This window comes from Kwoniella europaea, chromosome 1, assembly GCF_036810445.1.
Source record: "Kwoniella europaea PYCC6329 chromosome 1, complete sequence".
NCBI classification, from domain to species: Eukaryota; Fungi; Basidiomycota; class Tremellomycetes; order Tremellales; family Cryptococcaceae; genus Kwoniella; species Kwoniella europaea.
The window spans coordinates 2,832,769-2,860,438 of NC_089487.1; the positions used below are offsets into that span (position 1 = coordinate 2,832,769).

Sequence of the window (27,670 nt, forward strand, 5' to 3'; positions counted from 1 at the left end):
TGAGTCTATCATAAGCAGGAGGACGAGGAGGATGTGCACGATGGAGAGAGTGATCGTGCCACTTTGATGAGAAGGCTTTGACGTCAGATATACATACATAGCCCTTCGGGCGTCCGGTTAATGTTGACACCATCATGTATTCAGTCTGACCTCGATCATTCAGTTTATCATCTTCTACCAAGACATTACTTTTGACCACTACGAAATAAAGTGTTGGACCGATAAGCAAGGATGACGTCGAATCAATCTACCATCACCGAGGAATGGGTGCTTGGTCCAGAGAACACACCATTCTACACTAAACGAGTGAGCAGTATCATGTCACTCTCTCAAAATCAATCTAGCTCGACTGACTAATTGATGACCATATAACTCAGTGGGCACCGAAGGATGAAGAACCCAATGCATGTATACTGTTCGTTCACGGTATGTCCACCTCTCACCACTCTACCCTGCATCATTCATAGCTTCTGACTTAATAAGGTCGATGTAAACAGGCTTCGCCGAACACATCGCGCGATACGACAAATTCTTTACCCTCCTCTCTTCCCCACCTCATTCACTGCACATCACGGCTTTTGATCAACGAGGACATGGTAGAACCTCCCATACTCCCCTTACAGGGGACTCGGTAGAAGTCCAACGGTGGAAAAAGGAAGGGAAGACCGTCAAATTAGAGAAGAACGGCAAGAGACGTACGGGAGGTTGGGCAAAGGCTTTACCTGATATCGAATGGTTCGTAAAGAGGGAATCTGAAGTGGCTAAGGGTTTAGGAAAGAAACTTTTCTTACATGGATTCAGTATGGCAAGTCCCACTTCTTTTGAATTGCAACATCATCCATTGTGCACAAAACGAATCATCAATCTCGGTGTTTGGATCTTGAACAAGAGTATTCACTGATCTATTAGATCTATGTATAGGGAGGTGCAGAGGTTCTGGCATTTGCGACTCGACCCCATCCACCACCTTCTCCCGAAACAGTCAAATTGCTCAGTGGGATCATCTCGGGTGGTCCGTTGATCAGGCAAACCAAACCAGCTTCGTCCATTCAGGTGAGTCATCCCAGCTACTCTTTGTAGCTACCTGGCCGTGACTCATCTAGTACATTCGTTAGGTGAAAGCTGGAAGCTTCGCTGCTGGTTTGGGGTTGGGCAATATACTTATTCCTACACCTATGGATTATTCTGTGAGTGGTTTCAAATATATCATTCCAACCAGAATCATGTTCACTTGTCGAATTCGATCAATATAATGACTGATATCTCCATTTGGACCGTAGCATCTCTCACACAATGATGAGATCAACGAGTTGTGCAAATCCGATCCATTCTGCGAACAGACCGGATCGCTCCGTGGAGTAGCAGATATGCTCAACGGAGGTATATCCCTCGATGCTCCTACTGCATGGAACTCTTGGCCTGAGGATCTGCCTTTATTGGTATATCACGGAGGGGAAGATAATATATGTGATCCGGGGACTGCTAAGAGGTTTGGAGAGAAGGTTAGAGCGAAGGATAAAAAAGTCGAAATTATCGAGGTGAGTAGGGTGTCATTCGCTTGAGAAAAGTCCAGATGATACCCTTGTCAGGCGGGGTTGCGGCCATGATTCATAAGTCTGGTAACTGATAGCTTCGGTGGGTCTAGGGAATGTACCACGAAGTGCATAACGAACTTTCACCTACACCTGAGAATTTGGCCAAGACAATTGCCGACTGGGTACATGCCCGTGCCGGTTCGAGTCAACCGTCTGTTGTAGCTGGAACACAAGATCAGGGTGGGATTGATACAGCTGTTGAAGAAGGTGCTCAGTCCGCTGCTGTGGGACAATCTAAACTTTGATCGTAGGGGAACGGTCCAATATGGTCATTGTATGATATGAAAGTAGTATTTGACGGGTCGGTCTTATATAATATCATGAAATTTCATATCCCCAGTCGACTTTATATAAGTCTGATTAATTATGTATGTAGAAAATGATGTGTACAATAAGAATGAAAGCGAACGATCCCATAATGAACCCGATTGATTGATCTATCTCGACTGATAGCAGCCAGGTTAAAGGTTTCGCTCCGTCTCCGTAAGGAGAGGGAGTTGATCCTACAACTCCAATCTCCCTTTCTGACCCCCTACAGCACTTTTCACTCCGCCCAGAACCCTTCCAATCTGAGCCAGTATATACGCCTTGATGGGAGCTAATACTTCGACGGTCTCGTCCCCGTAAACGTAGTATGACCATCTCCTCGAGAGGTAGGCGACATGCGATGGGAAGTAGGTGTAGAGTGAGAACCAGATCAAGAGCGTGACGAGGGAGAGGACGGTCACTGCAAGACACGATATGATGGTTAGTAAATATACATATATTTCAATCGATGGAGCAGCGGATAAGGATATGATATTATGGAGGTATGTCCACAAAGTTATACCGCAGAGCTAACCCTCTCATGGATCGAGGTCAAGCAAACATAGACACGAAATCACTCACATATCAGAGCTTTCTCCCATGGCTGCATCATACTAGTAGCAAAAGTCGATTCTATCCATATTCTGTAATCATAGAGAAAAAAGTATCAGAGACCTCATTCTTCAACAATGTAGAGATGTAGGGACGTATGTCATTCACCGTTGATTCCAGATCAGACGACGTATACCTGGAGGAGGTCTAGGAGGGTAATGAGGCATTTCGAGGTGTTTCTGAGTTTGTGTTTTATAGGATTGTCTACCTACGTGGGTTTGCTTCGTGATATTCTCGTAGGGACAGTATTATGGAGAAGGTTTCTATATATTTCAAAGAACGATGGGATGGAAATGAAGAAAGAGAAAGTGAGAAATAACAATAACAATCCTTCGGGTCTGTGCGAACAAGTACTCTTTTAATCGCGTCGCGTGTGATCCAATCCATTCGATAACTTAACATTTCTCTGTCTTTTCTCCGTCGTCTTGTCTACTTAGCATCGTCATAATCACCACCAACAACAAAACAAGGAATAGCTCTGGCCTGCTACTGCCAGAGTGACTCACATCATGATGGCCAGTACTCTCGAAATGCTAATATCAACATCCCCGGCTCCAAGCTTCATCTACCTCCATCATCCTCATCATTCCTCCACTTCTTCGCCCCTTCCTTCGTTCTCCACTTCCTCTTCTTCAAGTACCAGTTCGAGCACGAATACTATTATCAAGATAGATACGGTCGAGTACAACACTCCCAGACTTTTCTTTTCTGGTATATTGAATAAGCTAGACCCCGCCGGGGAGGGACAAGGGGAAATACAGACCTTTGATGGATTTACACAGAGATTGAAATCGTGGAATCAGGATTCGACTTCTGCGAGTACGAGTAAAGGGAAGGGTAAAGGGAAGGCCAAAGCTAGTGCTGGTGCAAAGGTGAATGGTACGAATGGTCATCTGGAAGAACAGGATGACGACAGCAGATCTATTGTACTGATGATTACTAGAGCTGAAAGGTTGAGGTTGGTATTTGGGAATGGATGGAGTTTGATGACTCGTTTAGCTGAACTTGTAAGTTGAGCTCAACCTTTTCCGGACACTACAGTAGATTATAGACGAGCTAATCGAATTGGGTCTGATGCATAGACTGGAGTACCTCTGTCTGTTGTATTCTGCTCGAGCTCTCCGTGGGATCATACTCGACCTATGAGAGGTGATGCTCCTGAACCTGTACATGTGTATCTGCCAGCATCGACCAGGGAGCGTGAGTCTGTTCGAAGTTTGGTCATCTCATCTCATTAGAGACCTCATAACTTCACCCCGAATAAACAGTGGTGTCAAGTTAAATGGAACGCAGCTGACTGATGCTGTTTCTGATATCTAGAAATCCTCTCCACACTCTTACCATCCTCCCCCCACCCCTTATGGCCCCGATTCCTCGACCTCCTCCTATCCACCATCCTCTCTCTACGTTCCCCTTCGATCGAAGAGATTCAATACCTCTCTCAGTCCCTTTGGCCGATATACACCTCTACGCTCCCACCACATTACTCCATGATCCATCTCGGTCTACCATACCCTGATCCTGCCAATCCTCCAGCAGAATTGGAAATCACTATAAAGCTATTAACTGACCTCAAACATCAATTATCTCTATCGCTCACATCGGCTATTGAGAATTTGCTGCCTAGGCAGATAGGTTCATACGAATTTACACAGGCCCTCTTGCCGAAAATGCAAAATGGGATACCCCTAACTCGGACTTTACCTAAACCCCCTACGATGAATTTGAGTGCGGTAGAAAAGTTCCTGTTAGTTGCTGGATATACAGGGAGTTATAATCCGCCTAAATCGGATATCAGACTATTTGGACGGACGGCGGGTGTAGAAGGGAAGAGGAAGAAGGGAGGTGGGATGAGGAGAGCAGGATATGGACGAGTGAGAGTAGGTAAGGTCCCCCAACGACTCCTTGGACCCAAACCCTTCCCCCTCGATCGACTACTCGCTTTGTTCTCTTCCCTTTATGCGGAACATGCCGAAAGACCAGAAGACCTGCAAGCTTCTTTTGGCGGTGAATCTTCGTCGTCAGGGGAAGAGGGGGATGATTGGTTACCTAGTGTAGCTGAGCAAAGTGCCAAAGTTGAGAGAAAGAGGAAAAGGGATAATGAGAGGGATAAAAGATGGGATGAAAGTGTGGAAGAGTTAAGTATGAGTGTGAAACTTTGGGGATTGGTAAGTTGTCTCTCATACCACCTTGAACTATAAATTACGGCACTTAAGTATTACTATTTGCTGAATATTAAAAATGAATACGATTTGAGCTGATATACCTGACCTCACTCTTTAGATACCTCAACTTGAATCTCAAGGATTACTTAAACGTATTTCTCCAATTGATAGATTGGATAACATCATGATTCGTTGTGAGATCAACTATGATACTGCGAAGAATTTGGCAAAGGACTTGAAATTCAATTTGGATGAATATCTATATGAAGCTGTGATCTGATGTTATTTGATGGAATAACTTATATAAATGTTTGCAAGTTTACTCTCGGTCTAGCATAAATGTTTTTTTGGTCAATCAACGAAGCAGGTAGAATAAAGACAAGCATAGGAGATTGATATTTGTTGTAAATTGGATCATCTACCAAATGCATATCCATGTGACCTCATGAGTTCAACTTATTTCCACTCTAGATAACCTTGTTTATCCTTCTTACACCTTCTTTGAACTACGTCCCTCACTCTCTCTTCAATCTCCTTTCTCCTCTGACCTTGAGGTGATCCATGATTCTCTATAAATTGAGAAACGAGCTCCTGTTCAGTTAATGCGAAAGCACCTGATCCAGGTGAATATCCATCAACTGATGATCGTATATCTGATTCAGAAGGTAAACCGAATTTTCTAAACTGGTTCCAACTACTATCCCTTCCTGAATCGAGTTTGGATGCTGAGGATGGTACAAGTTCCAATTCCGGTTGACCCTCCGATGGTTTACTGGGATAGAAATTCTTGGTTATTTCTCCTAAAGACAGTTTAGGATCTGATAAATCCCCTGGGATCCACTCTGGTGCGGTCTTTGATCGGTCTATGAGGACTGATGATACGCCTTTGATGAAATCGTCTGTGGATCGATTAGGACCACAGAAAGCTGTTGCCATTGATATATCTACGAGACAATCACAAGAAGTATTAGCACACTTGTGATTCTTAAATTAGACATCTTCTATATCTTGACATCACTTCCACTCACCATTCAACAAAGTCCTGTCCAGTCTTCTTGCCTCTTTAGCTTTCCTATACCCTGTCAGCGCAACAGCCGTACTAGTCGGACTCCTCTGACTCAGAATATCCTGTTGGGCTTTAGCCCACTTCTTCGTATCTTCACTCAAAGTCTCATCGCTCTGAGCTTTAGTCAGGGCTTTATTGATTTCAGGAATGGATTTGAGACCGAAGGTCTTATCGAGGAATTCCCGAATTTCACCTTTGATACTTGAATATCCATCTGGATTGCTCTTCGACGATTCTCCTTCCGAAGAGCTTGAGGATGGGCTGGAAGTGTATGAAGAGACGATGGAAGAAATTTGTTGTGGGGTGGGAGAGTCGAGTGAAGTGATCTCGTTAATTATTGTTGGCAGGAGATTGGGAGTAACGTAATGTGTTGCTATACCCAATTCACTATCAAATTGCAAATCGCATGGGACTATCAGCTTCTTGTGGTCTTGTCAATGTTGAAGCTTTGAAGGGAATGATCGGAGGAGATCACTTACTATACTGCTCTACCGTACAACTCTTGTCCAGTCACTGCTAGCCATGCTCCAATCGCCCCGTCAAGTTGAGCGAGATAGTAATTGGCCCCTACGTCTGGAGCGTATCCGATTTTGGTCTCTGGCATGGCGAAGATAGTGCGTGGGGTTGCGATTCGAATATTAGCTGGGAGGGAAAGACCAGCACCACCGCCCACTATTTGATCAAATCAGCATTACTCGATCACGGTCAAATAGAACATATAAGGGTTGCCTTTGCGTGACAGCTCCCAGAGGTGATATTGAGTGAGGGTAAAGGATGACTCACTAGTCACACCATCGATCACAGCTACATAAGGTTTACCCAATCTACCCAATGTCCAATTTAGTTCGAACTCGGATTTGAAGAATGGTAAAGCGGTATCTTTTCCTTCTTTCAGATCTAGAACGAGCTCTGAGATCCAAACGAGCAAATCAGCTTGTATATCTCAAGTCATTCATCGCGCGAAGAGTAAACGTACGTTTCACATCACCGCCTGCACAGAAAGCTCGCTGATCCCCTGTACCTATAATGACTTTACATGATTCCAACTCTCTCCAGTTCTAAATTTATGCCAAAAAGCAGGATCAGCAGGTAGTGCAGCTAAGAGATAGGCAATGCCACCTACCCTGATTTTCTTCGACAATACGTCAATCATCTCCTGATTCAACGAATTCAATTTAGATGATCGGTTGAGTTTGTATAATCTAGCATTGTGGTGCGATTCAAACAACACCAGGTCCTATACAGAGAGTCAGCTTGTTTCCCAGATGATTTTATCGTAGGAAGAGCTTACATCATGAGGAGAAGACATCTTGCTTGAAGTGGCTTTGTTATTGGGGTTAGCAGAAGAAGATAAATGTCTTGAGATGGTGGATAATCGATTGACAGCTGTTGCGGAAACTCGAGAGGAAGGGCCTGCTGAGGGACCCATTCGGAGGGATAGTCGAGCGAGAGAGGACATCTGCTGGTTCTAGTATGATGATGTCCTAGTGAAGTAGGTGACGAGAGGAATATATGGGTTTTGGAATTGGTGAGGATATGTGTTGGAGTATGTTAACTGCTGCATGTGATTCTGAGTGGTTCTCATTTTCGGCAAACCTCTTCATGTATCCAAGCGAATGGAATGTCGCTGAGCGGAGATGGAGATGGGTTCGATCTCCGTCTTTAAAAAGCACAGATCACTCCGACGGAGCTGACGCGTTGATGGGTTGTAGTTGTGATGAATGTTACATGTTACATCTTGTATCGTCGATCTCTTTGTCCTCACTACCGTGTCTGATCCATCAGTGTAGTGTGTAGGGTATAGACAAGTGTTTCTCGTTGATCGGCTTATATCCAAGAGGAAGAAGTGCTTCAATTCGAAGTCGTGCAAAGCATTAATAACCACTCGAAACAATTCGCCAGGAAAGTGTATGATTAAATCATACCATCATCATGCCGCCACTGAGCAAAGAAGAATTGTGGTCTTCAGGTAGAGATGAGACTGTAGAGGTCAATCAGAGGGCGTTGATAGATAGTGAGCTTTCTCTTGCTGTTCATCGAATGTTCAATGTGAAGCTGATGCGAAATCTGCAGAGATTCTCGCTAGATATTCAGGTGAACATACAAGTATGTATCAGCGTCTTGTGACTCGCACTTCCAATTAACGATGAAGAAGAATATACTGACGGACTCTTTGTTCAGTATTCAGAGAGTTATTGCAGAACGCAGATGATGCAGGGGTCAGTTATACAGTCCGGATATCCCCTGTAAGATTGATCAGCTGAATCAACTATGAATGTAGGCCGAACATGTCCAAGTCAAGTTCTACTCTGCAGCAGGCTTGGAGGCTCTTGAAAAAGGTGAAGGTCTATCAAAGCTACCAGATGCGAAGAAAGATATGGTAAGATCTTATTCTGCCTCAAACCTTCCTAAACCTTGAGCTGATAGGAGAAATAGATGCATCGATACGTCGTTACCAACGATGGTATACCTTTCCGACAACAGGACTGGCAGCGGTTGAAGAAGATTGCGGAAGGTAACCCAGATGAGGAGAAGATCGGAGCGTGAGCTGCATCTAAAACTCACATCAGGACTAGCAGCTGACGAGAATCGGGCAGGTTCGGTGTCGGTTTCTATTCCCTGTGGAGTGTCTGTGGTATGTTCATGCTGCAATCTAACGTACCAAAGTTGATGTGTTGGGATAGATGACCCCTTCGTCGAGTCCGGAGATAAGTGGATGGGATTTTACTGGAAAGACGGGAAAGATCAACTTCTCGCACGATCCGGTGATTTACCTCCTTCGGCATCTTCGTCCACTACAGCAGAAAAAAGTCTCACAGGCAATCCATGGACATCTTTCACAATGGGGTTAAGGGAACCATCATTGCTTGAAGGCCCCTTAGATCTCGCCAGGTTCTTTATCACTAGTATAACTTTCATGCGTACCGTTCGGAAGATCGATATGTTGGTCGATGGAGTAAAAGTGTTGGAAGTAGACAAGAGCGTAAAAGGGAAAAGCAAAGTAACGAAGAAAGGGATGAAAACGAGTAGCACGAATGGAATGATGACGGTCATGGGAGTGGATGCTACCGGAATGGTCATCTCTGCCAAGGTGATGCAGTGGCTTTCAGGTGAGCCCTCTTATACTAAAGATTCTGAGCATCAGTAAGCTGACGTTTTGAGAAGCTACTGGATTTACACCACCTCCTATTCCCCAAGCTATTGCTCAACTAGCTAAACCAGCTAAAGGTTTCGCCTCCATGCTTGCCTCGTCGTTCTTCGGTCGAAACTCTCACGCTCCGACTCCTGTAGCTCCCCCACCTCCTCGGCCTCCACCTGAAGATCCGTTCGAAGTGACCACGCTTCACCGAGATATACAGATATATCAAGCTGATATCAAAGTAGCTGTATCTCCAGCATTCGGTAGAGAGCTCGAACGAGCGACCAAGAAACCTCCTCCGACGAGAATGCCTGCAAGTGTAGTGTACTCAAGAGGAGAAGCGGATGAAGAAGCGAAGACGGAAGACGGCAAACCTGCCGCAAAGGATATAGGTGGAGTGTTCGGTGGACTGTGTCCCCCATTGGACAGCGAGAAGTCAGCCAAAGTCTTTATAGGTCAAGCTACTTCACAGACTACCGGTATCGGCGGTCATCTAGCAGCAAGGTTTATTCCAACGGTAGAACGAGAATCGATCGATTTGGTAGATAGACATGTGTCTTACTGGAACAAAGAGCTATTATGGGTCGGTGGATACCTCTCACGCATGATCTACGAGCTCGAGCTACAAGAACTTCGACAATCATGGCTTCAAACCTCGGTAGAGGATAAGGAGAAACGAGAACAGTTGCTCAAGCGAGGTTTGCACGCCTTACGTTTCTTCACTTTCAAGACCACCACACCTTCTAACGTCGTTGGTCAAGAGATGGAATCCGCTTTCTATGGTTGTGCGAGCGATAATCGAAGTTTTCCAATCGTATCCATCGCCGGTATCTTACCCATCAGCGAAGTCAGGATGCCGAATCCGGATCTCCAGAAGTTTTTACCCGATCTACCAGTAGTTACCCCCTCAGCGATTGAAGAAGCGCCCAAGTCGATTGCCCGATTACGTGAAAGATCGTTACTTAGGGATGTGACCTTCGATGATGTAGTCAAGCAATTGAATGACCGACCATTAACGGAGAAAGAGATGATAGATTGTCTGACATGGTGGCAAGGTGTAGCTAGTTCGGATTCGATAAATCCAGCTATTCGACGCAAATTGGTTGATGCGGCGATACTCATACAAGAAAATGGAAAGGTGTTACCATTGTCTACTGTTCAAACTTTCGTCAAACCTCATAATGCTATCATACCACCTGATATGCCTTTACCGGCCCATACTCTACCATATACCATCACCAAGGATCTCAAGGCGAATTCGATATACAATATCTTTGGGTGGACCGAATTGTCTGTCTTGCAATATATCACTTTCCTGGTCAATCCACCTATGTCTAACGATACTCAAGCTACTCCAGAAACGGATATTCGAGTCTCAGCGGATTTTTCAGAAAAGGTACTGGGTATGCTTGGAAGAGCGTGGGCGAATTTGGCTGCCAATCAGCAAACTGCAATCGCCCTTGAATTGAAGGATATACCTTGTATACCAACCAAAGCTGGATTCAAGAAACCTGGAGACGCATACTTCGAGAAGAATTTGCTGTTTGATGATTTACCTACGATAGCTTTACCGAAAGGTACCGCTATCAAAGGTGGTATGGAGAAGATGCTCCTTGCGATCGGTGTTAGGAAGACTGTAGATCTGCAGTTGGTTTTCTCGAGGTAAGCTTTGTTAAGCGGCTCTGTACGTTAAGCACATAGCTGATATACAGAGTATAGATTGGTAGGAGGCGGTTCATGGACTTGTCAAGATCTTATGAAATACCTTGTTTCGGTCAAAGATAGTCTATCGGACGAAGAGATGAAAAGGCTTAAGATGACTGCTGCGTTCCCACTTGAAACTGAAGCTCCGGAAGATGGAAGTAAGAAGACTGTAATCAGACAAAAGCCCCATCAGCTTTATGAACCTACAGAAGCTATGCGTACTTTGGGTTTACCACTGTTGGATTGGGGTGAAGGTAAATGGAGATCAAACTCGGAGGAAGGTAAGCTTATGCATTTGAGTAAGGGTTGTACGCAGCTGATGATTATCAAGCGAAAATGCTCTTTACGCTTGGCCTGAGACGTTTCCCACCTATTGACGTTCTCTTGGGTATCGCGGCGGGAAGACCACCTGCAAACGACAAGGCCTTACAATATCTACTAGCAAATATACATAACCATTATCCAATGTTCAAGTCAGAAGCTTTTTCTGGTGTGGCTTTCATCCCTGCTGTTACCTATATTGGAGATCATATATTGGCAAAACCTGGTCAAGTGAGCTATGCAGTGTGGAGTACGTGATTGGCCATAGCTAATCACATATATAGGTATTTACCAATCCTCATTGTTCGATCTTGGGATTCTCGGTCGCACTACCTATCGTCGCTGCACCTGAAAATGCAGCCAAGTTAGGTATACAGAGTGATCCACCCATGAGTCAGCTTGTCGAAGCGCTCAAAGCGAATGTGACGAGAGATACTGATAAGGCAAGGAAGATTTTCGAGGTAAGCTGTTTTCTACAGTCACACGCAACAGGAAATACAGCTTACTCTTTCGTTTTAGTACATGTCCACTCGACTAGGTCATTCTTTGTCGTCCTCTATTGATTCTCTCCGATCCTTCGCCTTCATCCCTGTCAAATCTACAAATGGCGATATCAATTTCTACAGGCCAACTCAAGTTTACTTCGTTGCCAAAGAAGGAGGTGATGATCTGTACAAATCAGCTTTCACTTTTGTCGATTTTGGTGATAGGGCGAACATCTTCCTGAGATATTGCGGCGTACGATCAGAACCTAGTGTAAGGGATATTGCACAATTGTTGATGCACGAACCTGGAAAGATGCTTGAACAAGCTGGTTCGTCTGAAAGGTAATCTGTCTGGTCCATGGAATGTCGTCCGGTCAACAGCTTACGATTTACCTATATTACGTAGATATCTCGAACAATTACGTTTGCTTGCTGCGAATTGGACGATATTCGATACACCCACGAGAACAGCTATGAAGACCGCTCCTTTCCTTCTTGCTTCCCAGCGTGTACCTTCGCGCAAATCAACCAAGAAGCTGTTGAACTCCTGGACCGGCGGGAACGAAGACAGTGAATATGAAAGAGAGTGGGTTTTGTGTAAAGCTGCGGATGTCTCGGTCGTGGACAGCGTAACGATGTTACAGTATTTTGGACGATATATCCTTGCTGCGCCAGAGGTGAGTCAGCCCTACGTGTGTTGGCGATCTGGACCGCAGTAAGCTGATGCCTTTGCCAATTGCAGGAACACATCCTCGAAGATTTCTATGCCTCTCTTGGTGCTCGACAACTCTCATCTTTCGTCAGGCGACAATACATTTCGGACACACCGTCCACTATCCCATCCGACCATGCTCAGGCATTACGTCGACATGTCCTAGAACGCTTGACAATCTTCTTAGCGGAAGCTCGAAGGAAACAATCCGAATACTCTCCTGACCAACTATCAAAAGAAGGTAATTTCACTATTCAAGAGGTCCGAGAACTAAAAGTGAAATATACATATAAGAACGGTCGTCATGAGCATCATCATTACGAGACACTTTATGCTACTGCATCGAGAGGTAGAGGTAACGCGATCATCTTGACTGTATCAACCACAGCTCAAATGGACGATTACGATATTGCCTCGGCATTGTGTGATATCCTACTGAAATCGCCTAAAGCCGATGATGCGCTTTTACTTTACTCTATCTTATCTACTCCGCTTATGGCTTTGAAGAAGAGGGGTTTCAATGTGGATAGAATCTTGAATCAACAGAAAGAGGAGAAATTGAGAATCCAAGCTGAACGCAAGAGAGATAAAGAGAAAGCTGCGAGTGAAGCGGCTAATCAAACCGCTTTGACTACTACCAAGAGATCATCCACGGGTGAATTGGATGATACGAGTAGTATCACTTCTTCGACTACTGCGATTGATTCTGAAACAAGTACGAATCCGAATTCGAACACGAGGAAACATTCGATGGGCGGATTATTGGATAAATTCAAGAATAGATCAAGTATGATCAAGTCCCCTTCCTCCACTTCAACTGCACCTGGGCAGGGTATAGGCGAAAATATAATGAATCAATTGCAAGGATGGGGAAATACTGCTAGATCCGGTGGACCCGGGACTGGTTCGAGTCATAGTACCAATGGTATTCCTGGGGCATTCAACGCTATTGGAAGTGGAAGTGGGGCGATGAAGGGTCCTGCGCCGAGTTGGTCGACGAAGCAACCTACGGATCTGAACAATATACGTGAGTAGACTCTTCATTTCTGATCATACCTCATAAACTTCTTCAAGACAATGGCTATCTCATAGTCAATTTGGTTGGAAATGGACATTTACTTCCATTTTGCGCTTGCTTCAAAGACAGAGGAGGGAAATCAACTGATCATCTCTTGTGTATAGGAAACACCGTCCAAAAGGCTCTTGATGCCTCGAGACCCGAGAAGGGAACACAAATCAACGATTCTAGACAGGCTGTTAGGGATGTATCGGAAAGTCAGGATACTTATTGCGATACCACTGCTCAGGCGGATATCGTTTTGGGTGAGTCACCTAAACTGGTCGGGAGTCCGTGAGCGTGAGAGATGAGCTGATTTTATACAATTCATCGAGTAGTCCCGGGTGCTGGGGAAAGAGGAGGATTAAATATATGGGTACCAAGAGGTGCGTTGTTGAATTCACGCTATTCCCAGTGAAGATAACGTGCTGACTGATGTGACTTGTAATTCTAGATGTACCAGATCAAGCTGGATTCCTCATGGGAGATAAGATGGTTGCATGTTATCGATTCTCAAACCAGATCTTATTACCTATCTGTCAAGTGTTTAATGTGAGTTCGTTCGTCTAACCATGCATTCATATCCAGATGATGACAGCTCATTTGATGGATATTCTTGATGTAGCTCGCTCCACCCGTAATGAATGTCTTTTGGGATCATGCGGGTCCGTTGATTGCTTTCAATAGGGGAGGAACGATCTTCTGTAACGCGTGAATCAGACTTCTACATTTTCAATCATTGACCTAGCTGATGAGTGACTTTTGCCTATATAGGAGATACTATCAAGCTTGGCGTGAGTTAGCTGAAAAGAATGGGTGGAAAAACCTTCAGTAAGCTGACGATACGACTTATAGATGACGATCAGATCATCCGTGGACAAAGACATGAAGCTCTCATCTCGTGGTATTTCAGTATCGCACATGGTGAGCTCCATGTTCTTTCCTCCACCAGGCAAGTAACAACCAGCTGACCAATGAACTGTGATGCATAGAACTCGCTCACAATCTAGGTAAGCTTCTCATGCAAATGCTATATGAGGAGCAAAGACTGATATGGCTGGATCTTAATGTATACATAGAATCCGCCCATAATTCGGCTCACGAGTTCTACTTCTCAAGTATCGCAGAAGAGTATTTGATCAAATTCATAGAGCTGTTGGCTAGATCTCAAAGGGATCTTGCACAACAACACTTGTTAGATTAGTTTAGATCAACCTAGTTTACGATATGTCGAGGTGTCTGAGCAAATGAGGTCGGAGGGAGGGAACGGACTTGAGCATTTTCAGTGAATATTTGATATATCATGTTTACATACATACAGATGGATGATGACCATGTTTCTATGTTGTATTTATATTATACTCTACAGTATTTGTATAAAATAAGAATTATACTTGATTATGTTATCACTTGTGTTATCTATATGTAGGGTGGCATGATTCTATAAACACATACAGGGTATATCACGTTGTAGTCGTGTATCTCTAGATTACATCTTTATGTCGTTATGTCGTTAACCTGGGGTCCTGATTCCGAACGATTCCTATAATCCAATTGAAGTGCTATAAAATGCACTCGAATTGTCTTGACCATGAGATGATCTACAGAGTATCGCGAGGGTTGATACGAAATATTTCCTAGGGCTTCAACTCTTTCTCTCAGCTTCCACTTCAGCTACGATCTCTGGCCTGCTTATCGAATTTTCAGGAAATAGCTCTACACCCTCGATGATAGGTGAATTGGGAGGTTTCACAGGTCGTCCGAGTTCGTCTTTCGGCCAGAGTCCATCTTGGATCCACGAAGCTTTGAGGATTTTTATCTGTCACGATCGTTTTTTTTTTTGGTATTAGTTGGTACTCTTCAGTGAGAGAAGGAAATGAAGAGGTTATGTGTAGTTCGAGTAAGGCGCAAACATGAATGTGGGATGACGGGCTACTTGGATGAGGAATGCCTGAAGGAGGGTCACTCCCCCTGCCAAAGTAGATCTTCACAAGTAACTGAAAAGACACAAGAGAGTTGACTCACCACTAAACCCAACCTCAAGCCTCTCGCCAACCTCTTCCCGTCATGTAAATTCCTCGCAATCCTACCTACACCATTCTCCCACGTTTCCTGCAGTTCCTCGCTCCCTTCTTCCTTGAGCACATCCTCCAACCGCTGTACCGCAGAGGACGTGACGTCTGAGGGGTCGATAGCTGGCAAGGGATCCGGTGGGGCTGGGACAAGGTAAGTAGCGGGTATTTCACAGTTTGCAGGAGGAGTGGGGAGTGGAAGTCCAGCTAGAAAGAGACGTCGACGGTATTCAAAGAATTTGAGACCTGTTCTCGGTGATTCAGGTCAGTCTGTGGTTATGATACCCTTGGGAGAAGCGAGACTCGGACATACCGGTTGAAGGTATCTCTATCATCGCCTGCTGAGAGTCGAAGGTATCGCCTAAAGGGATTCGAGAGGACCCAGCTTCTGCTGGATCGGCCAGCGACATGGTTCTTTCCTATCTGTCTCTTTTCTCACAAGATGGCCTGAGTGGATGGGGTTCCAAAAGCAAGAAGGAAAGCAGTTGTTCCGAAATTTATCTGATGTTCGAATACCTTTACCTTTTTAGTGTTGTTTGTGGAGACCCCACAATTTGGTTCCTTCCTCCGGGTGGATTGAAGTTACTCATTCGATACTGATACCAACAAAAAGGTGAATATCATCCCATCTCATCCGACTTTACTCTTATCCTGCTACACGAGTAGACTTCACTGGTCGAAGGTAGTCAAGATGATCCGACCCTCCCTTACCCTTCTCAATAAATTCAGCTACACCCCCGGTCCATCAAGATATGGTATCTACCCGCTCCTTCCTCCTTCATTGGCCATGACCTCCTATCCACCTATACGACCCGTCCCCGACTCAATACCCAGACCAGAGTACGTGCCCAGCAACTTTTTCACTGCCGATTGGGGCGAGCATGATGCAGTGGATATGAAAGAAGCAGATGCGGAACAGATAGAGCTGGGTGGGGAAGGTGAGAAGAGGGTTAGGGAAGTTGCTGGTATGGCCAGAGATGTATTGAAGGAGGTTGGGAAGTTGATTACGGTGAGTGCAAGTGAGTGAAGGATTCACAAAACACGAGAACCGTATTAGTTCCCCTGTCAATTTTGGTTGATGATCTCGTCTGTAAAGCCGGGAATGACAACCAACGAGCTGGACAAAGTCGTAAATGATTTGATAGTTTCCAAAGGCGCTTATCCTAGTCCTTTGGGATACTCAAATTATCCAAGGAGCTGTACCACTTCGATCAACAATGTGATAGCTCGTAAGTGATCCCATAGATCCAGCAAGAGGATTGAATATTGACCTGTTCGAATGTTTGCTCGCAGATGGAATACCGGACGAGTAAGCTATCCAAGTTGCTCATCGTGCACTTGAAGCCAGCTTACACCACTAATGGACTAGTCGTCCACTGCATCCCGAAGATATAATCAACATCGACCTCACCCTATTCTGTAAAGGGTATCACGGCGATACATCCGCAACGTTCCTTCTGCCCGAAGTGGACGAACAAGGTAGAGATCTGGTTGAAGCTACGAAAGAAGCTTTGGAAGTGGGTATAAAAGCTTGTAAGCCTGGAAGGAAATATAAAGATATCGGGAAAGAGATCGAGTAAGTCAGTCGATCTGTATATAAGCTAGTTAGATCGTTACCTGTTGATTGACACTCTGCCTTCTCATAGGGAATTCGCAAAAAGACATGGGTTTTCGGTGAATGGACAGTTCTCAGGACATGGGATAGGTAATGTCTTTCACAGACCACCATGGATATTCCACTGTCGTGAGTTTTGCGCTCTCTCTACTACAGGTCAAAAGCGACGAACAAAAATCTTTGTCGAAGGTCCGTGTGCGTAGTATAGCCAACTGAGCTCCAACTCTGTCATGTATAGGTAACGATGAACCTGGAGAGATGGTACCTGGAGATTGTTTTACGATAGAACCCTGCCTCGTTCAAGGTCGGAACTCAAGAGGGAAATTATGGGACGATGGATGGACAATGGTCACTGAGGTGAGCTAGGATTTGGCTCAGAGGGATTCTGCGATCATAGCTGACCAATGAGTATGGATGATAGAGCGGTGCAAGATCTGCTCAATTCGAGCATCAAGTGCTGATAACGGAAAATGGAGTGGACGTATTGACTCGGATATGATGCATTGCATGAAACATAGAATCTTGTCATTCATGAGAGTACTGGTAGAGGATACCCAAGAAATAGATATGATTGTCCTTATAGCACTTCCAATCAATCAATGCTTGTCTAGCTTCTTTGTGCAGCTATCATAACCTCGGAGGCGGACCAACTACATAACGAGAAGATATTAGCCATACGACCTCAGTCAAAGATCGATGAGCCATGAAGGTGATGGAGGGATTACTCACTCATAACTTTAATAGCCATCTTTCCATCTTCCCCTTTACCCGCTTTGGTAGTTTCGAAAGCTTTCACCGCGTCTTCCCAGCCATACCTATGTTTCAATTCTTATCAGCTCTTAAGATTCCTTATAATTACAAAAGAAAGGAAAGAAGCTGACTTGTGTGTAATCAACGGTTTGAGATCTATCAAACCTCTTGAGACTAGGTCAATGGCCATGGGGTACACTCCCGGACCGTACTGGTCATCCGACCATTCTGATTAGCTGACTCTATGGTGTGATCAACCAGTATGGATGGAAGTAGAAGCTATAAGTCTTACTCTGAAACATCCTTTGACGGTTATTTCTCTATCCGCTATGACCCTCATAGGTAAATTGACATATAATGGACCACATCCGACCTGACCAAAGTGGGATCAGCGACGAGGCGATATAAACTTGTGCGAGAAGTACTGTATCTACAGTACGGTGTGTAAGGGCAAGGTGGTGTTTACCTGAACATAGGTCCCTTTTCTTCGCAATAACCACATCCCAGTTTGCATACAGACTTCAGCAGCTGAACAATCGATGACCACATCGACAGACTCTATACCTCTATCGGTGATGCCAAGGGACCGTTTGATGTCTTCCGCCTAAATGAATGGGTAGATGAGTTTCTTCAGCATGCTCTGTCTACTTTCGGCAATTCCATTATCTACGTACATGCCGTTGTGAGTATACTTCTTTCGACTCTCCTTTCTCCATCCTGGAAGCTACAAATATATCACTTGCTACATATGACTTGGCGAAATCCAATCTTTGTTGTTGGACGTCAATGGCGACGATTCGACGAGCCCCTAGGGCTTTGGCAGCGGACATTGTCCTGCAGAACAATTACATCAACGCAACTCTTATTCAGACCCAGACGATTTCTCGTAACAACCATGAAGATTAGATTTCTGAATCCATAGATTATGAGATGGGTTGGAGGAACATGGTTAATACCCACAATAACCCCACTGGACCCGCACCGAACACTACTACATTGGCTGCATGGGGTAAATTGGCAATGTTGATCACGGCGTTGACAGCCACTGCTAGCGGTTCCATCTACGATCAAGTGGAAGACAGGTCAGCCGCATTATACGAAGTGCTGAATACGATTATTCATGCGGACTGACCAAAGCGCCTTCTTCCAATGATAAGTTCTACATATTCCAGAACTTTTCAGCTTGGAATACCCTTCATTTTGCTCCAGACTCACATCCGGTAATTTATAACATCTACAAGGTCAGTAGGTTATCAGTTCAGTAGAGAATAAATCACAACAAGGAGGTACATGTGTTGCTCACAAATCGGCTGGTAACTTGTACAACCCCTGTAATGTCCCATCTAGACCATCTGCAGCGGCGAATCTCATCGAGTCGCAATGATTGTCTAGGTACACCATTGTCGAGAGAGTAAGGTATCCAATCAGTCAATCAGTTAGGTTTGATTGATAGATAACTCGGCAGTGGCAAGGTATGTGAGATCTTTTGAAATAGGAGAACAATGCAATACTCACATGCACCTTTCTTACAGTCTCCACATCTCCCGCAACCTTCGCCGGGCTACCAAGTAAAGTATGAATACAGATTCTTGGCCATGGCGAAATACTGAGTGTGAGGGTACTACATGAGTGATATTGATAAGAAGCTTTGACTCACCTCTAGAGCAACCCTATCACCAACTTTCAATCCTCTCACTTCCTCCCCCACTTGCACTACTATACCCGACGCTTCGTGACCTAACACGAAAGGCTCTTTCATCCTTTCTTCGCCTAGCTATTGATGACTCGGCGTCAACACACTCCTTGGCGTCGAGAGGAAGGATATCAGGGGGAGAAAGGTGTAGCTCACAAGTGCAGTTAGGTAGATATGCATATCTGATCCACTACAGCACAATTAACATCATCGGCTTACAAATCAGAATGACCAGCGGGATGAACATACCATAATCCATTCCATTGAGGAGCAACTACCGCTCTACATTTCCAACCTCATCAGCTCCAACTCTCACCTTGACATGATCATCATAGATTGACGGTGGGATGACCCACTCATATGGTCCAGGTTTACTCGGTCCCTTTCGTTTCTCAACCTCCAGTCGTTCGATATCCATTAATTTCCATGAGAGGATATCATCGCCTAGTTGAGGTAAGTTATGGGTCATTCTGTAGGTTTTGGTAGATTATTTTCGTGGGTCTGTAGACAATGAAAATGATGTTGAGGGCTCGTGTTGGGAGAATTAACAAGAGGACAAGTGGTTCTTCAATCGTCAGTTGATCATATCAGTGTCCGTGTCACTGTCGTTGTTGTCTCCATCATCGCTATCGCTGTATATACGGAGATATGACGGATTGCCAAGTGGACCTGCAAAGTGGAGGTTTTAACCCGAGAGTCTGAGGTAGCCAAAGAAGAGCATATAACAGTCCGGATTTAACATGCATGGGTGATCAGAGAAAGTATACACAGAAGTAATGAATATACATTGTACAACAGGAATACAGATATGTATGAAAGTCGAAGACTAGCAGATAAGATCCGAGTCATCGACAATGCAGATTGCACAGATTGCATTAGACGATTCCTGGAATTTCGAATCCGCTTCGTGCCAATTCACTGACACCCCCTTCACTCATCTCACTCACAGCGCTGACGATTTTCTTCAGTAGATCAGATCGGATGGCAGTATCTTGCGAGTTTTGTGGAGGGTAAGAGGATGATGATCGGAGGTAGATATCGATTCCTGCTGGGGTGAAGAGTGTTTTGGAGAAGACTAAGATGCAAATACAGAGCCTGAGGTCAGCCTGGGAAGCGTAACAGAATCTGACAAGGGATATATTCGTGCTTGTATATGTTCATAGACTTATATCAGTATATCAGACTATAGATGGCCCACTCACATGTGACTGCCCATTCCAATCCATTGATTTCATCTTTACCAAACCCTAATACTTCCCAATGTGAATGAACGAAAAACAAGTATGAAGATCCTTTCCAATCGAACGTAGCTGCGTTGGCACTAGTCGAGGATACAACAGTGGTTAGTCATAGCATGGATTCGCGTGTGTTGAACATTTACTAATTCACCCGGTTGTGAGAGTATCGACTCCCTTGACTAACCACCCTCGCCAAGTCAGCTTAACTCACTACTTTCAATAAGGGGATGGGTCATATAACTGACCTGTACTGGGTTTACTTCCCTCCGCTGCAGATTCCTTCTTATACTCAACTAGATCCTCGAACTTTGTGTAATTTTCTGTACCAGCTATAGGAGTGTATGTAATTGTGACATCTAAGTATATGATCAATCACTCCGATATCAGTATTTACGCCGTAGCCATACAGTGGATATGTTGTCTGATCGATGTGATCTTGACAAGACAGGTAAATGAGGTCAACGACAGGTGACTAACTTTTCTTTCCCTGTTGACCATCCGATATCAGCCAAGTTCCAATACTTTGGTATGATATAGCTCACCTTCCACATCGGTAACGTACTCCACGCGACACCCCATTTACCCATGAACCATGATCTGTCAAATGTCCCTTCCGAGAGTGAGGGGTGGGTGGAAGACGGTGGGTGGATGGTGATCTCGGGGGTGGACATGGTGAATGGTGATATGAAGGGTTATAACAGAGAGAGTGAAGGGATAGATATATGAGGATACAAGTATAAGTTTGATACGATTTGAAAATCTGAATGGGAATTTGGGCTATTGTATGTGATAGAATGGGTGTTTTGATGGTGAAGTGGAAGTGTAAACAATGACGTAAAGGGGTTTGTCACCAATGTCTAAATGGTGATACCATCGTTCACACATTATATCATACTGTACGGTGCTCACGCGATCAAGAGAAACGAAGAGCATAACATGATGCATGATGTACAACAATCAACCAAATACATATAACATGACCCACTTGCATCATCCCTCCAAACCCCTTTTCAACCCCTCCCATAACCTCTTTCCCTCCTCCCCGCTAATCTCCCTAAACCTGATCGCAGCCTTGCCTAATTCCTCAGTCATACTCTGTCCAGATATCTTTCGCGTTCTAGTCGGTGAGGGCGGAGCGGGGTACTCGTCGGGGAAGAGGGTGGAACGTGCGGATGAATGGAGGGAGCGCTGGGAAGTGAGGGAGATGAAGGTTTGATGGGAGTGGTGATATAGACTAGATGTTGGATGATGCATCAGTCAATGAGCTCAGCGTATCAACAAGAGAACGAATCGAAGAGGATCAAGCCATAGAGGAACCATCGGGATAAGAGTTGGAATTCAAGTCAAATTCTCACTTACGACCATACTTGCTTGTTTACAGCTTCATCCTCTGTAACACTATCCAAGTCTTTACTCTTGAAACTCTTTTTCAAGGAATGTAATAAATGTGAAATATGATCTATCCTTGGCCTGATACACATGACGCATTATCAGCTTTTCATTCTGCGAATGACGAGCAAAGAAAGCTGACATACTTCCATTGAGATAATCTACCTCGAGCATGCCATACCTTAGTCTTGGGGTCTACCATAGCTATCAATGACATCGGACCTCATCAGCTGTACTGGATGTTGTACTCCTCTTCTTGCACCTAAATGTAAATGGATTGGTACGTACGATGGAACACATCTGAGTCGAATCTCAATGTAGGACCGTTCTGGGGGTACGTAGGAGGAAAGACGATGGTGAAGCGTAGTATCGATCCTGCGTATGGACCTGTCAGTACAGTCAAGAACACCTGTCAGCATGATATCTACCCTGGTATATTTTTGAAGGAAGCGAAGCGGATGATGTTTCAACGAAAGACTTGATTCAGCGATTATGACCTCGCACAGACCACTCACCTCGATGTACGAAGAAGACCCCGTTCCACCTCATCAGCCCTTCTTTGGAAGGCATTACGTATATACCTTCGGGACAACCATTGGGAGCTTTGAGTGAGTTGCTGAAAATAATGAAATGTTAAGCTATCCACATCCCATGCATCCACCCCCGAGTTCCAAGTCAAACTTACAACTCAATGGCCAGATCAGCAGCCAACAACGGCGAGATATCTTGGTTATCTACAGGGGGTTGTGGCCTAGGTGATCTAAGAGGGGAAGAGAACATGCTGTCTGGCGAGAATAAGAGAATATCACGCAGGTGAGAGCTATCACGCCAGGCTAGGTAATACCCATTGTTGTTGCATCCATCGAAGTAGGATTAACCTGAGATGCCAAGTCGCATTGTACGGTGAGCGGTCAGTTTCCGTCGGAACAGTGATCGCAGGCACGGTGATGACGATAACCCTCGTCGAGATAACGACCAGCTACGACTCGAACAATCAGCAGAGCTATATATAACTCATCTAGAGGGAAAGATTGATAATATGATAATATCCTTATGAATCATCTCCCTTCGACTCGACTGGACTCAATCTCAACCCTCAACCTTACTTGTAACAGTGAATGGTATATAACAACCAGGTCAAACAACCTAATTGAATTACCATATCCATCACACAAAAAGTACCGAACAAAATGTCATCTCCTCTTCGAATAGGATACATCGGTCTGGGAGCAATGGGCGTACCCATCTCCATCAACCTCACAAAATACATCAAGGCCAATAACCTCCCGTCAATGACCGTGTGGAATAGATCCCCAGCGAAATACGACCTGCTCAAACCTCATGCTCCTGAGACGCAATTCGCAGAGAGCGTCGAAGAGGTGGTCGAAAAGTCGGATATGGTGTTCAGTATGTTGATTGATGATAAGGCTGCGGAAGATGTCTTTACCAAAGCTTTCAATCACCTCGGGAAGAAGGAGAGAAAGGGGGTGGTCTTTGTAGATCAAAGTAGTTTGAAAGCTATTACCAGTGGTTAGTACTTTTCCCATACCTAAATACAAGTTCAAAGCAAAGTACCACTGTTGATATTCCTATACTCCTCTTTTGTCTCACTCATATAGGCAAATTAGCCCAACAAGCTTCATCAGTCGGTGCAACCTACCTATCCTGTCCTGTATTCGGTCGACCACCCATGGCAGAAGCATCGAAATTACTTATTGTCTTCTCAGGACCAGAGGAGGTTAAGGAGAAGGTGAAAGGGATATTGATACCTGCTGTAGGGGATAGGGTCGTGGACGTAGGAGAAGATGTGAAGAAGGGTAAGTTCAATCTCACCGTTGTTGATGTCGTGCCATTATCGTTGCATGCATGCATACATCATCATCTTATCTGAAACATCGAATGGACAAGGCTTCTCCGCAAATTCTTCTCACTACAATTTTCAAAAGATATACATAAGGCTGATCATGCTGATTTATACATAGCCACCGCTCTAAAGTCGATGGGTAATATGGTCTTATTAGGTTGGATCCAACTCCTCTCCGAATCGTATGCCTTGGGAGATGGGATAGGTATCGATCCAGAGGTATTCAACGGGTTCTTACGTGAGTTTGAACTTTATATAGAACAAGATGATAATATGAAATAACATAATTGAACATCGCTAATTTCATTTTTCGATTGCTACAGAACAATTCATACCCGCTCCTCCGTTACTGGCATACTCCAACCTGATCTCCAAGGGGATATTCAAATCTGGAAGTGGGTTCAGTATAGATGGGGGTTTGAAGGGTGAGTCGAATTAACCATCAATATTGCAATCGGTTTATGTAGGATACAATTGACTGACTTTGTTCGATTCTGTATTTGTATTTGCGGTTGCCTTTTGATTTGTAGATGCTCGTAATATGTTGTCACTCGGTGAGGATCTAGGTCATCCAGTGGATTTACCCACTATCCAACTAGCCATGAAGAACATGGAAAGATCCAAGGAATTAGGAGGGAAAGACCAAGATTGGTCTGCGCTGGCTGCTGCTGTTAGGGAATCAAATGGGTTGGAACCTTTTAGAGAAGGCACAAATGGTGGGAAAGGGAATTGATAAGTACGGAAGATTGAGAAGAAAAAGAAGAAAAAAAAAGCGAAAAGAGACAAATTGAATGAGTTTGTTGTAAAGAAGTTATAGTATGATAAGATACTGGATGATCCAGAAGAAGAAAGAGGAAGGCTACGATGAGTACAAGCAAGATTATGCGACAAAATAATCAACTACTGTACTACATACGCTGTGCATGACAAAACGAGGACAGAAGTCAAAATATTATGCATCTGTTATATATTCTATATCCCCAAACCACTCACAGTAGTACCATCGAACCTAAGTGAGCAATAACCTCTTGCTATCTGATGAAGAGCAAACCTATTATACAACCATACACTCATCTTACTATATCTACAACCCCTCCCTCTCTCTAACCCATCTTAGATCTTTCAAAGCCGGATTAACCTCCCTCTGAACGACCTCTTCGATCCCACTCGCATCTATCCAACTAGGGAATTGAGGTCTACCAATCGACGCTAAGATGGCATTATCGAACAAGCTATTGGAGCCGAATGGGTTATCAGGTCGTTTGGAAGCTACGAATAAGTTGTTAGAGGTGTTGGCTCGTATCTGTTCGTACATAATGGACGGTAAGCTAACATCCCAAACCGGCATGAGTACAAAGGAAAGCTTACCTGTTCGACTGTTGTTATGTTATACAATAATAACTGCCATTCAGTATCAGCTGACTGCATTTACAGGGGTGAGTGGGGGTAGCAGCATCAGCTTACTCTAAGATGATACCATAGTAAAAACATTATAGGTAATATCAAGATCACTCCCAATAGGAAACTGACAGCTGCACCTGGTGATTCCGATAAAGCTTTACCGAATGATATGTGATCATGATGACATAGCAGGGAAAAATGAAGTGCTGAGAAGACTATGATGTAGATGTCTGCTATGGTCTGCATTATCGTGAAAAAAGCGATGATACATTAGTGAATGCGCACGAATGAGATTAATGGCAAGGGTAGATGATCAGTAATGGAAAATGAAAACAAGGAAGAGAGTGGTTGTAGATTGCGAATTGACAAAAGGACGATACTCACAGCGGAAATAAGTAATACTAGAAATGAGAAGTAATTCCTCTTCCCCACACATGAATGGAGATACGAGCAATGATGGTCTGACATCAATATCAGTTCAACAATCAGCTTAGTCCGCCCCTGTCGCATCATGCGTGAGATCAACTCACCAATTCCATCTACACAATTTCCACACTACCAAAATGAACCAGATCAGCTAACTGAACGACTCGAGCACGGCAGCTGACTTACCAATCTACAGTGACTACTTCTAGGTGGTCTATAACTCTGACACGTCTCGCAGTATTTCACCGTCACTCTAAACCAAACAATCAACTACTACACCATGGGCCATCAAAAAAAGGACGACTGACTTTGTACCATTCACATCGATATCCCTTGGCCAAGCTTCCCAATAATCGTCATTTCGAGACATAGGTGGATCTATATCTAATTTACGTGGTATGATACCTACATTGCAATTATATCAGAGTATATGAGCTTTTGTCTGTTCAGACCAATTTACTATATTGAACTCACCTGGATCTCTGAATGCTGAAGCTATTAATGAACTAGTCGTTATACCGAACAAATACCTGTTTTTAAGATGAACATCAGTATTTGTATAAATATAGCTGTTCTGATCAGGTTACGCTCTATGAGAAAAACACAGCTACTCACACGAAGATGATAGTAATTGCTACCCCACCACCTCTCACCAATCCATATTCCCTCCCATTAACCCATAGCCATGCTCCAGTAGTTCCTAGCCATACACCCGATAATCCCAGTAAGAAAACGGTGATCATCAAGATTGACCACCAATTATCACCTCCTGTCATTAATTTGCCATTCCAGAAGAATGTAGTTAAGGGGTTCTCAAATGATTCATATCTCCTTTTGGGTTTTTCATTCCCACTCCTATTCCCATTTTTCGCCAAAGATGTTCTAGATTTTGATGTTGATTTTGATTTTGACTTGGATGAATTACTCTTATCCGGGACCGTTCCTTTCTCCAAATCACTATCCCTATCTCTACTGTTGACCAATTCATCCGAAGATAATTCACTATTAGCTGTCCTAGGAGGAGTAGACATCTCAGTTATAGATCTACCTATCGATTTATCCCAATTGGTATTGGTATTCAAGTTCGCCATAGTTGTATTCAACTTGTTTTGAGTATGTATATTGTGATGGTTTTCAAAGGTCAATGATATATTTGAGGATTTCTGTTGAATAGCTTTTCCAGATCCAGATTTCGAGCCTATATCACTTAATGCTAATCCACTTTCACCAAATGTATTATACCGATTACCCTTGATAGCAGGTTGTTCGGAATCTTCTTCTTCTTGAAGTGGTGATATTGATCTACTTGATATTAATTCTATATTCGAATTTGAATATTTATCTATACCATTATGACCATTCATTCCTCCATCTTCATGATTATGGTAGTTGCTACGGAGATTGGAAGAAGAAGTGGAAGTTCTCTCTTTTTTCTCCAGGCGAATAGCCAAATTTGGTTTTTTGGGTGAAAGAAATCCCTTGGGAGTAGGTAACGGTGCACTAATGCGTGGTGGTGAGCCTACACCGGCGATGGAAGAAGTGGTCGAATTGAGTGAAGATGATCGTATTCGTTTACTGACTTTTGATAAGGATGAATTCTGTCGATGGATTGATAGGGATGGTGGGGAAGTCGGTCTGACACCGTACTACATATATACATACACGAGTACAATCAGGATCAAATTCCAGGCATTAGTTCGTTGGGGAGGAATTAGGAGGACCTACGAATGATTTGGTGTCTTCCAAACTATCTCTCCTCACCAGACCTGGATTCGAATCTGGATCACCAGCCTCACCATTTTGAAATACCTTTACACTTGCTGATCTAGTGGGTAACGATAAACCTGACGGCGTCATTGTTTGCGATTGTTCTTCGTCGTTGTCATCGTGCTCTTCCCCCATTGTTTTCCACGTCTGAATCAGATTGCAGAGTGAAGACTCAAAGGTGAGATTGAAAGGAATTCGACGCTTTGACCTTTCGAACATCAACTCTTAACTTTATTGACAGAGCACAAACAGGTGATCCACCTCCACCGGAAGCAAGTGCCACACTCACGGGG

At 44.1% G+C, this 27,670-nt stretch overlaps 12 protein-coding genes across 12 annotated transcripts; 5 read left to right on the forward strand and 7 right to left on the reverse strand.

The window, feature by feature from the left end:
- Window positions 1-231: 231 nt before the first annotated feature.
- On the forward strand, window positions 232-1,840 carry V865_001063 (uncharacterized protein; the record flags this gene model as incomplete). Its single annotated transcript, XM_066224889.1, has 7 exons — window positions 232-306; window positions 378-426; window positions 498-805; window positions 922-1,053; window positions 1,116-1,187; window positions 1,281-1,538; window positions 1,646-1,840. The coding sequence occupies 7 exons, from the start codon at window positions 232-234 to the stop codon at window positions 1,838-1,840; spliced, it is 1,089 nt and encodes a 362-aa protein (XP_066080986.1).
- A 258-nt stretch (window positions 1,841-2,098) lies between these two features.
- On the reverse strand, window positions 2,099-2,680 carry V865_001064 (uncharacterized protein; the record flags this gene model as incomplete). Its single annotated transcript, XM_066224890.1, has 3 exons — window positions 2,099-2,322; window positions 2,484-2,545; window positions 2,622-2,680. The coding sequence occupies 3 exons, from the start codon at window positions 2,678-2,680 to the stop codon at window positions 2,099-2,101; spliced, it is 345 nt and encodes a 114-aa protein (XP_066080987.1).
- Window positions 2,681-3,025: 345 nt separating this feature from the next.
- V865_001065 (uncharacterized protein) lies at window positions 3,026-4,958 on the forward strand (the record flags this gene model as incomplete). Its single annotated transcript, XM_066224891.1, has 4 exons — window positions 3,026-3,520; window positions 3,596-3,713; window positions 3,834-4,681; window positions 4,797-4,958. The coding sequence occupies 4 exons, from the start codon at window positions 3,026-3,028 to the stop codon at window positions 4,956-4,958; spliced, it is 1,623 nt and encodes a 540-aa protein (XP_066080988.1).
- Window positions 4,959-5,134: 176 nt separating this feature from the next.
- On the reverse strand, window positions 5,135-7,203 carry V865_001066 (uncharacterized protein; the record flags this gene model as incomplete). Its single annotated transcript, XM_066224892.1, has 7 exons — window positions 5,135-5,622; window positions 5,707-6,131; window positions 6,224-6,416; window positions 6,528-6,653; window positions 6,721-6,802; window positions 6,868-6,981; window positions 7,036-7,203. 7 exons carry the CDS (start codon window positions 7,201-7,203, stop codon window positions 5,135-5,137), a joined length of 1,596 nt encoding a protein of 531 aa, XP_066080989.1.
- Window positions 7,204-7,676: 473 nt separating this feature from the next.
- On the forward strand, window positions 7,677-14,366 carry V865_001067 (uncharacterized protein; the record flags this gene model as incomplete). The annotated part of the gene is made up of 22 exons (XM_066224893.1): window positions 7,677-7,758; window positions 7,818-7,850; window positions 7,926-7,963; window positions 8,026-8,124; window positions 8,181-8,287; window positions 8,342-8,379; window positions 8,429-8,854; window positions 8,910-10,545; window positions 10,603-10,868; window positions 10,919-11,139; window positions 11,193-11,369; window positions 11,428-11,735; window positions 11,800-12,070; window positions 12,136-13,132; window positions 13,288-13,428; window positions 13,501-13,548; window positions 13,617-13,714; window positions 13,788-13,873; window positions 13,937-13,956; window positions 14,018-14,086; window positions 14,155-14,172; window positions 14,242-14,366. The coding sequence occupies 22 exons, from the start codon at window positions 7,677-7,679 to the stop codon at window positions 14,364-14,366; spliced, it is 5,304 nt and encodes a 1,767-aa protein (XP_066080990.1).
- Window positions 14,367-14,807: 441 nt separating this feature from the next.
- On the reverse strand, window positions 14,808-15,644 carry V865_001068 (uncharacterized protein; the record flags this gene model as incomplete). The annotated part of the gene is made up of 3 exons (XM_066224894.1): window positions 14,808-14,981; window positions 15,188-15,480; window positions 15,548-15,644. The coding sequence occupies 3 exons, from the start codon at window positions 15,642-15,644 to the stop codon at window positions 14,808-14,810; spliced, it is 564 nt and encodes a 187-aa protein (XP_066080991.1).
- Window positions 15,645-15,925: 281 nt separating this feature from the next.
- On the forward strand, window positions 15,926-17,348 carry V865_001069 (methionine aminopeptidase, type I; the record flags this gene model as incomplete). The annotated part of the gene is made up of 7 exons (XM_066224895.1): window positions 15,926-16,243; window positions 16,331-16,463; window positions 16,528-16,543; window positions 16,604-16,810; window positions 16,881-16,978; window positions 17,088-17,206; window positions 17,271-17,348. The coding sequence occupies 7 exons, from the start codon at window positions 15,926-15,928 to the stop codon at window positions 17,346-17,348; spliced, it is 969 nt and encodes a 322-aa protein (XP_066080992.1).
- A 222-nt stretch (window positions 17,349-17,570) lies between these two features.
- On the reverse strand, window positions 17,571-19,761 carry V865_001070 (uncharacterized protein; the record flags this gene model as incomplete). Its single annotated transcript, XM_066224896.1, has 14 exons — window positions 17,571-17,664; window positions 17,731-17,810; window positions 17,892-17,972; window positions 18,066-18,203; window positions 18,274-18,433; window positions 18,560-18,660; window positions 18,732-18,758; window positions 18,815-18,833; window positions 18,903-18,987; window positions 19,115-19,160; window positions 19,257-19,373; window positions 19,449-19,482; window positions 19,542-19,574; window positions 19,649-19,761. 14 exons carry the CDS (start codon window positions 19,759-19,761, stop codon window positions 17,571-17,573), a joined length of 1,128 nt encoding a protein of 375 aa, XP_066080993.1.
- Window positions 19,762-20,167: 406 nt separating this feature from the next.
- Window positions 20,168-21,201, reverse strand: V865_001071 (uncharacterized protein; the record flags this gene model as incomplete). Its single annotated transcript, XM_066224897.1, has 6 exons — window positions 20,168-20,367; window positions 20,495-20,613; window positions 20,682-20,709; window positions 20,776-20,886; window positions 21,008-21,017; window positions 21,073-21,201. 6 exons carry the CDS (start codon window positions 21,199-21,201, stop codon window positions 20,168-20,170), a joined length of 597 nt encoding a protein of 198 aa, XP_066080994.1.
- Window positions 21,202-21,520: 319 nt separating this feature from the next.
- On the reverse strand, window positions 21,521-22,699 carry V865_001072 (uncharacterized protein; the record flags this gene model as incomplete). The annotated part of the gene is made up of 6 exons (XM_066224898.1): window positions 21,521-21,764; window positions 21,890-22,000; window positions 22,066-22,123; window positions 22,208-22,306; window positions 22,435-22,535; window positions 22,605-22,699. The coding sequence occupies 6 exons, from the start codon at window positions 22,697-22,699 to the stop codon at window positions 21,521-21,523; spliced, it is 708 nt and encodes a 235-aa protein (XP_066080995.1).
- A 410-nt stretch (window positions 22,700-23,109) lies between these two features.
- V865_001073 (uncharacterized protein) lies at window positions 23,110-24,516 on the forward strand (the record flags this gene model as incomplete). The annotated part of the gene is made up of 5 exons (XM_066224899.1): window positions 23,110-23,449; window positions 23,539-23,736; window positions 23,902-24,021; window positions 24,107-24,208; window positions 24,314-24,516. 5 exons carry the CDS (start codon window positions 23,110-23,112, stop codon window positions 24,514-24,516), a joined length of 963 nt encoding a protein of 320 aa, XP_066080996.1.
- A 351-nt stretch (window positions 24,517-24,867) lies between these two features.
- Window positions 24,868-27,512, reverse strand: V865_001074 (uncharacterized protein; the record flags this gene model as incomplete). Its single annotated transcript, XM_066224900.1, has 10 exons — window positions 24,868-25,086; window positions 25,152-25,184; window positions 25,248-25,424; window positions 25,569-25,645; window positions 25,715-25,739; window positions 25,797-25,863; window positions 25,919-26,015; window positions 26,085-26,140; window positions 26,226-27,256; window positions 27,336-27,512. The coding sequence occupies 10 exons, from the start codon at window positions 27,510-27,512 to the stop codon at window positions 24,868-24,870; spliced, it is 1,959 nt and encodes a 652-aa protein (XP_066080997.1).
- Window positions 27,513-27,670: the final 158 nt, after the last annotated feature.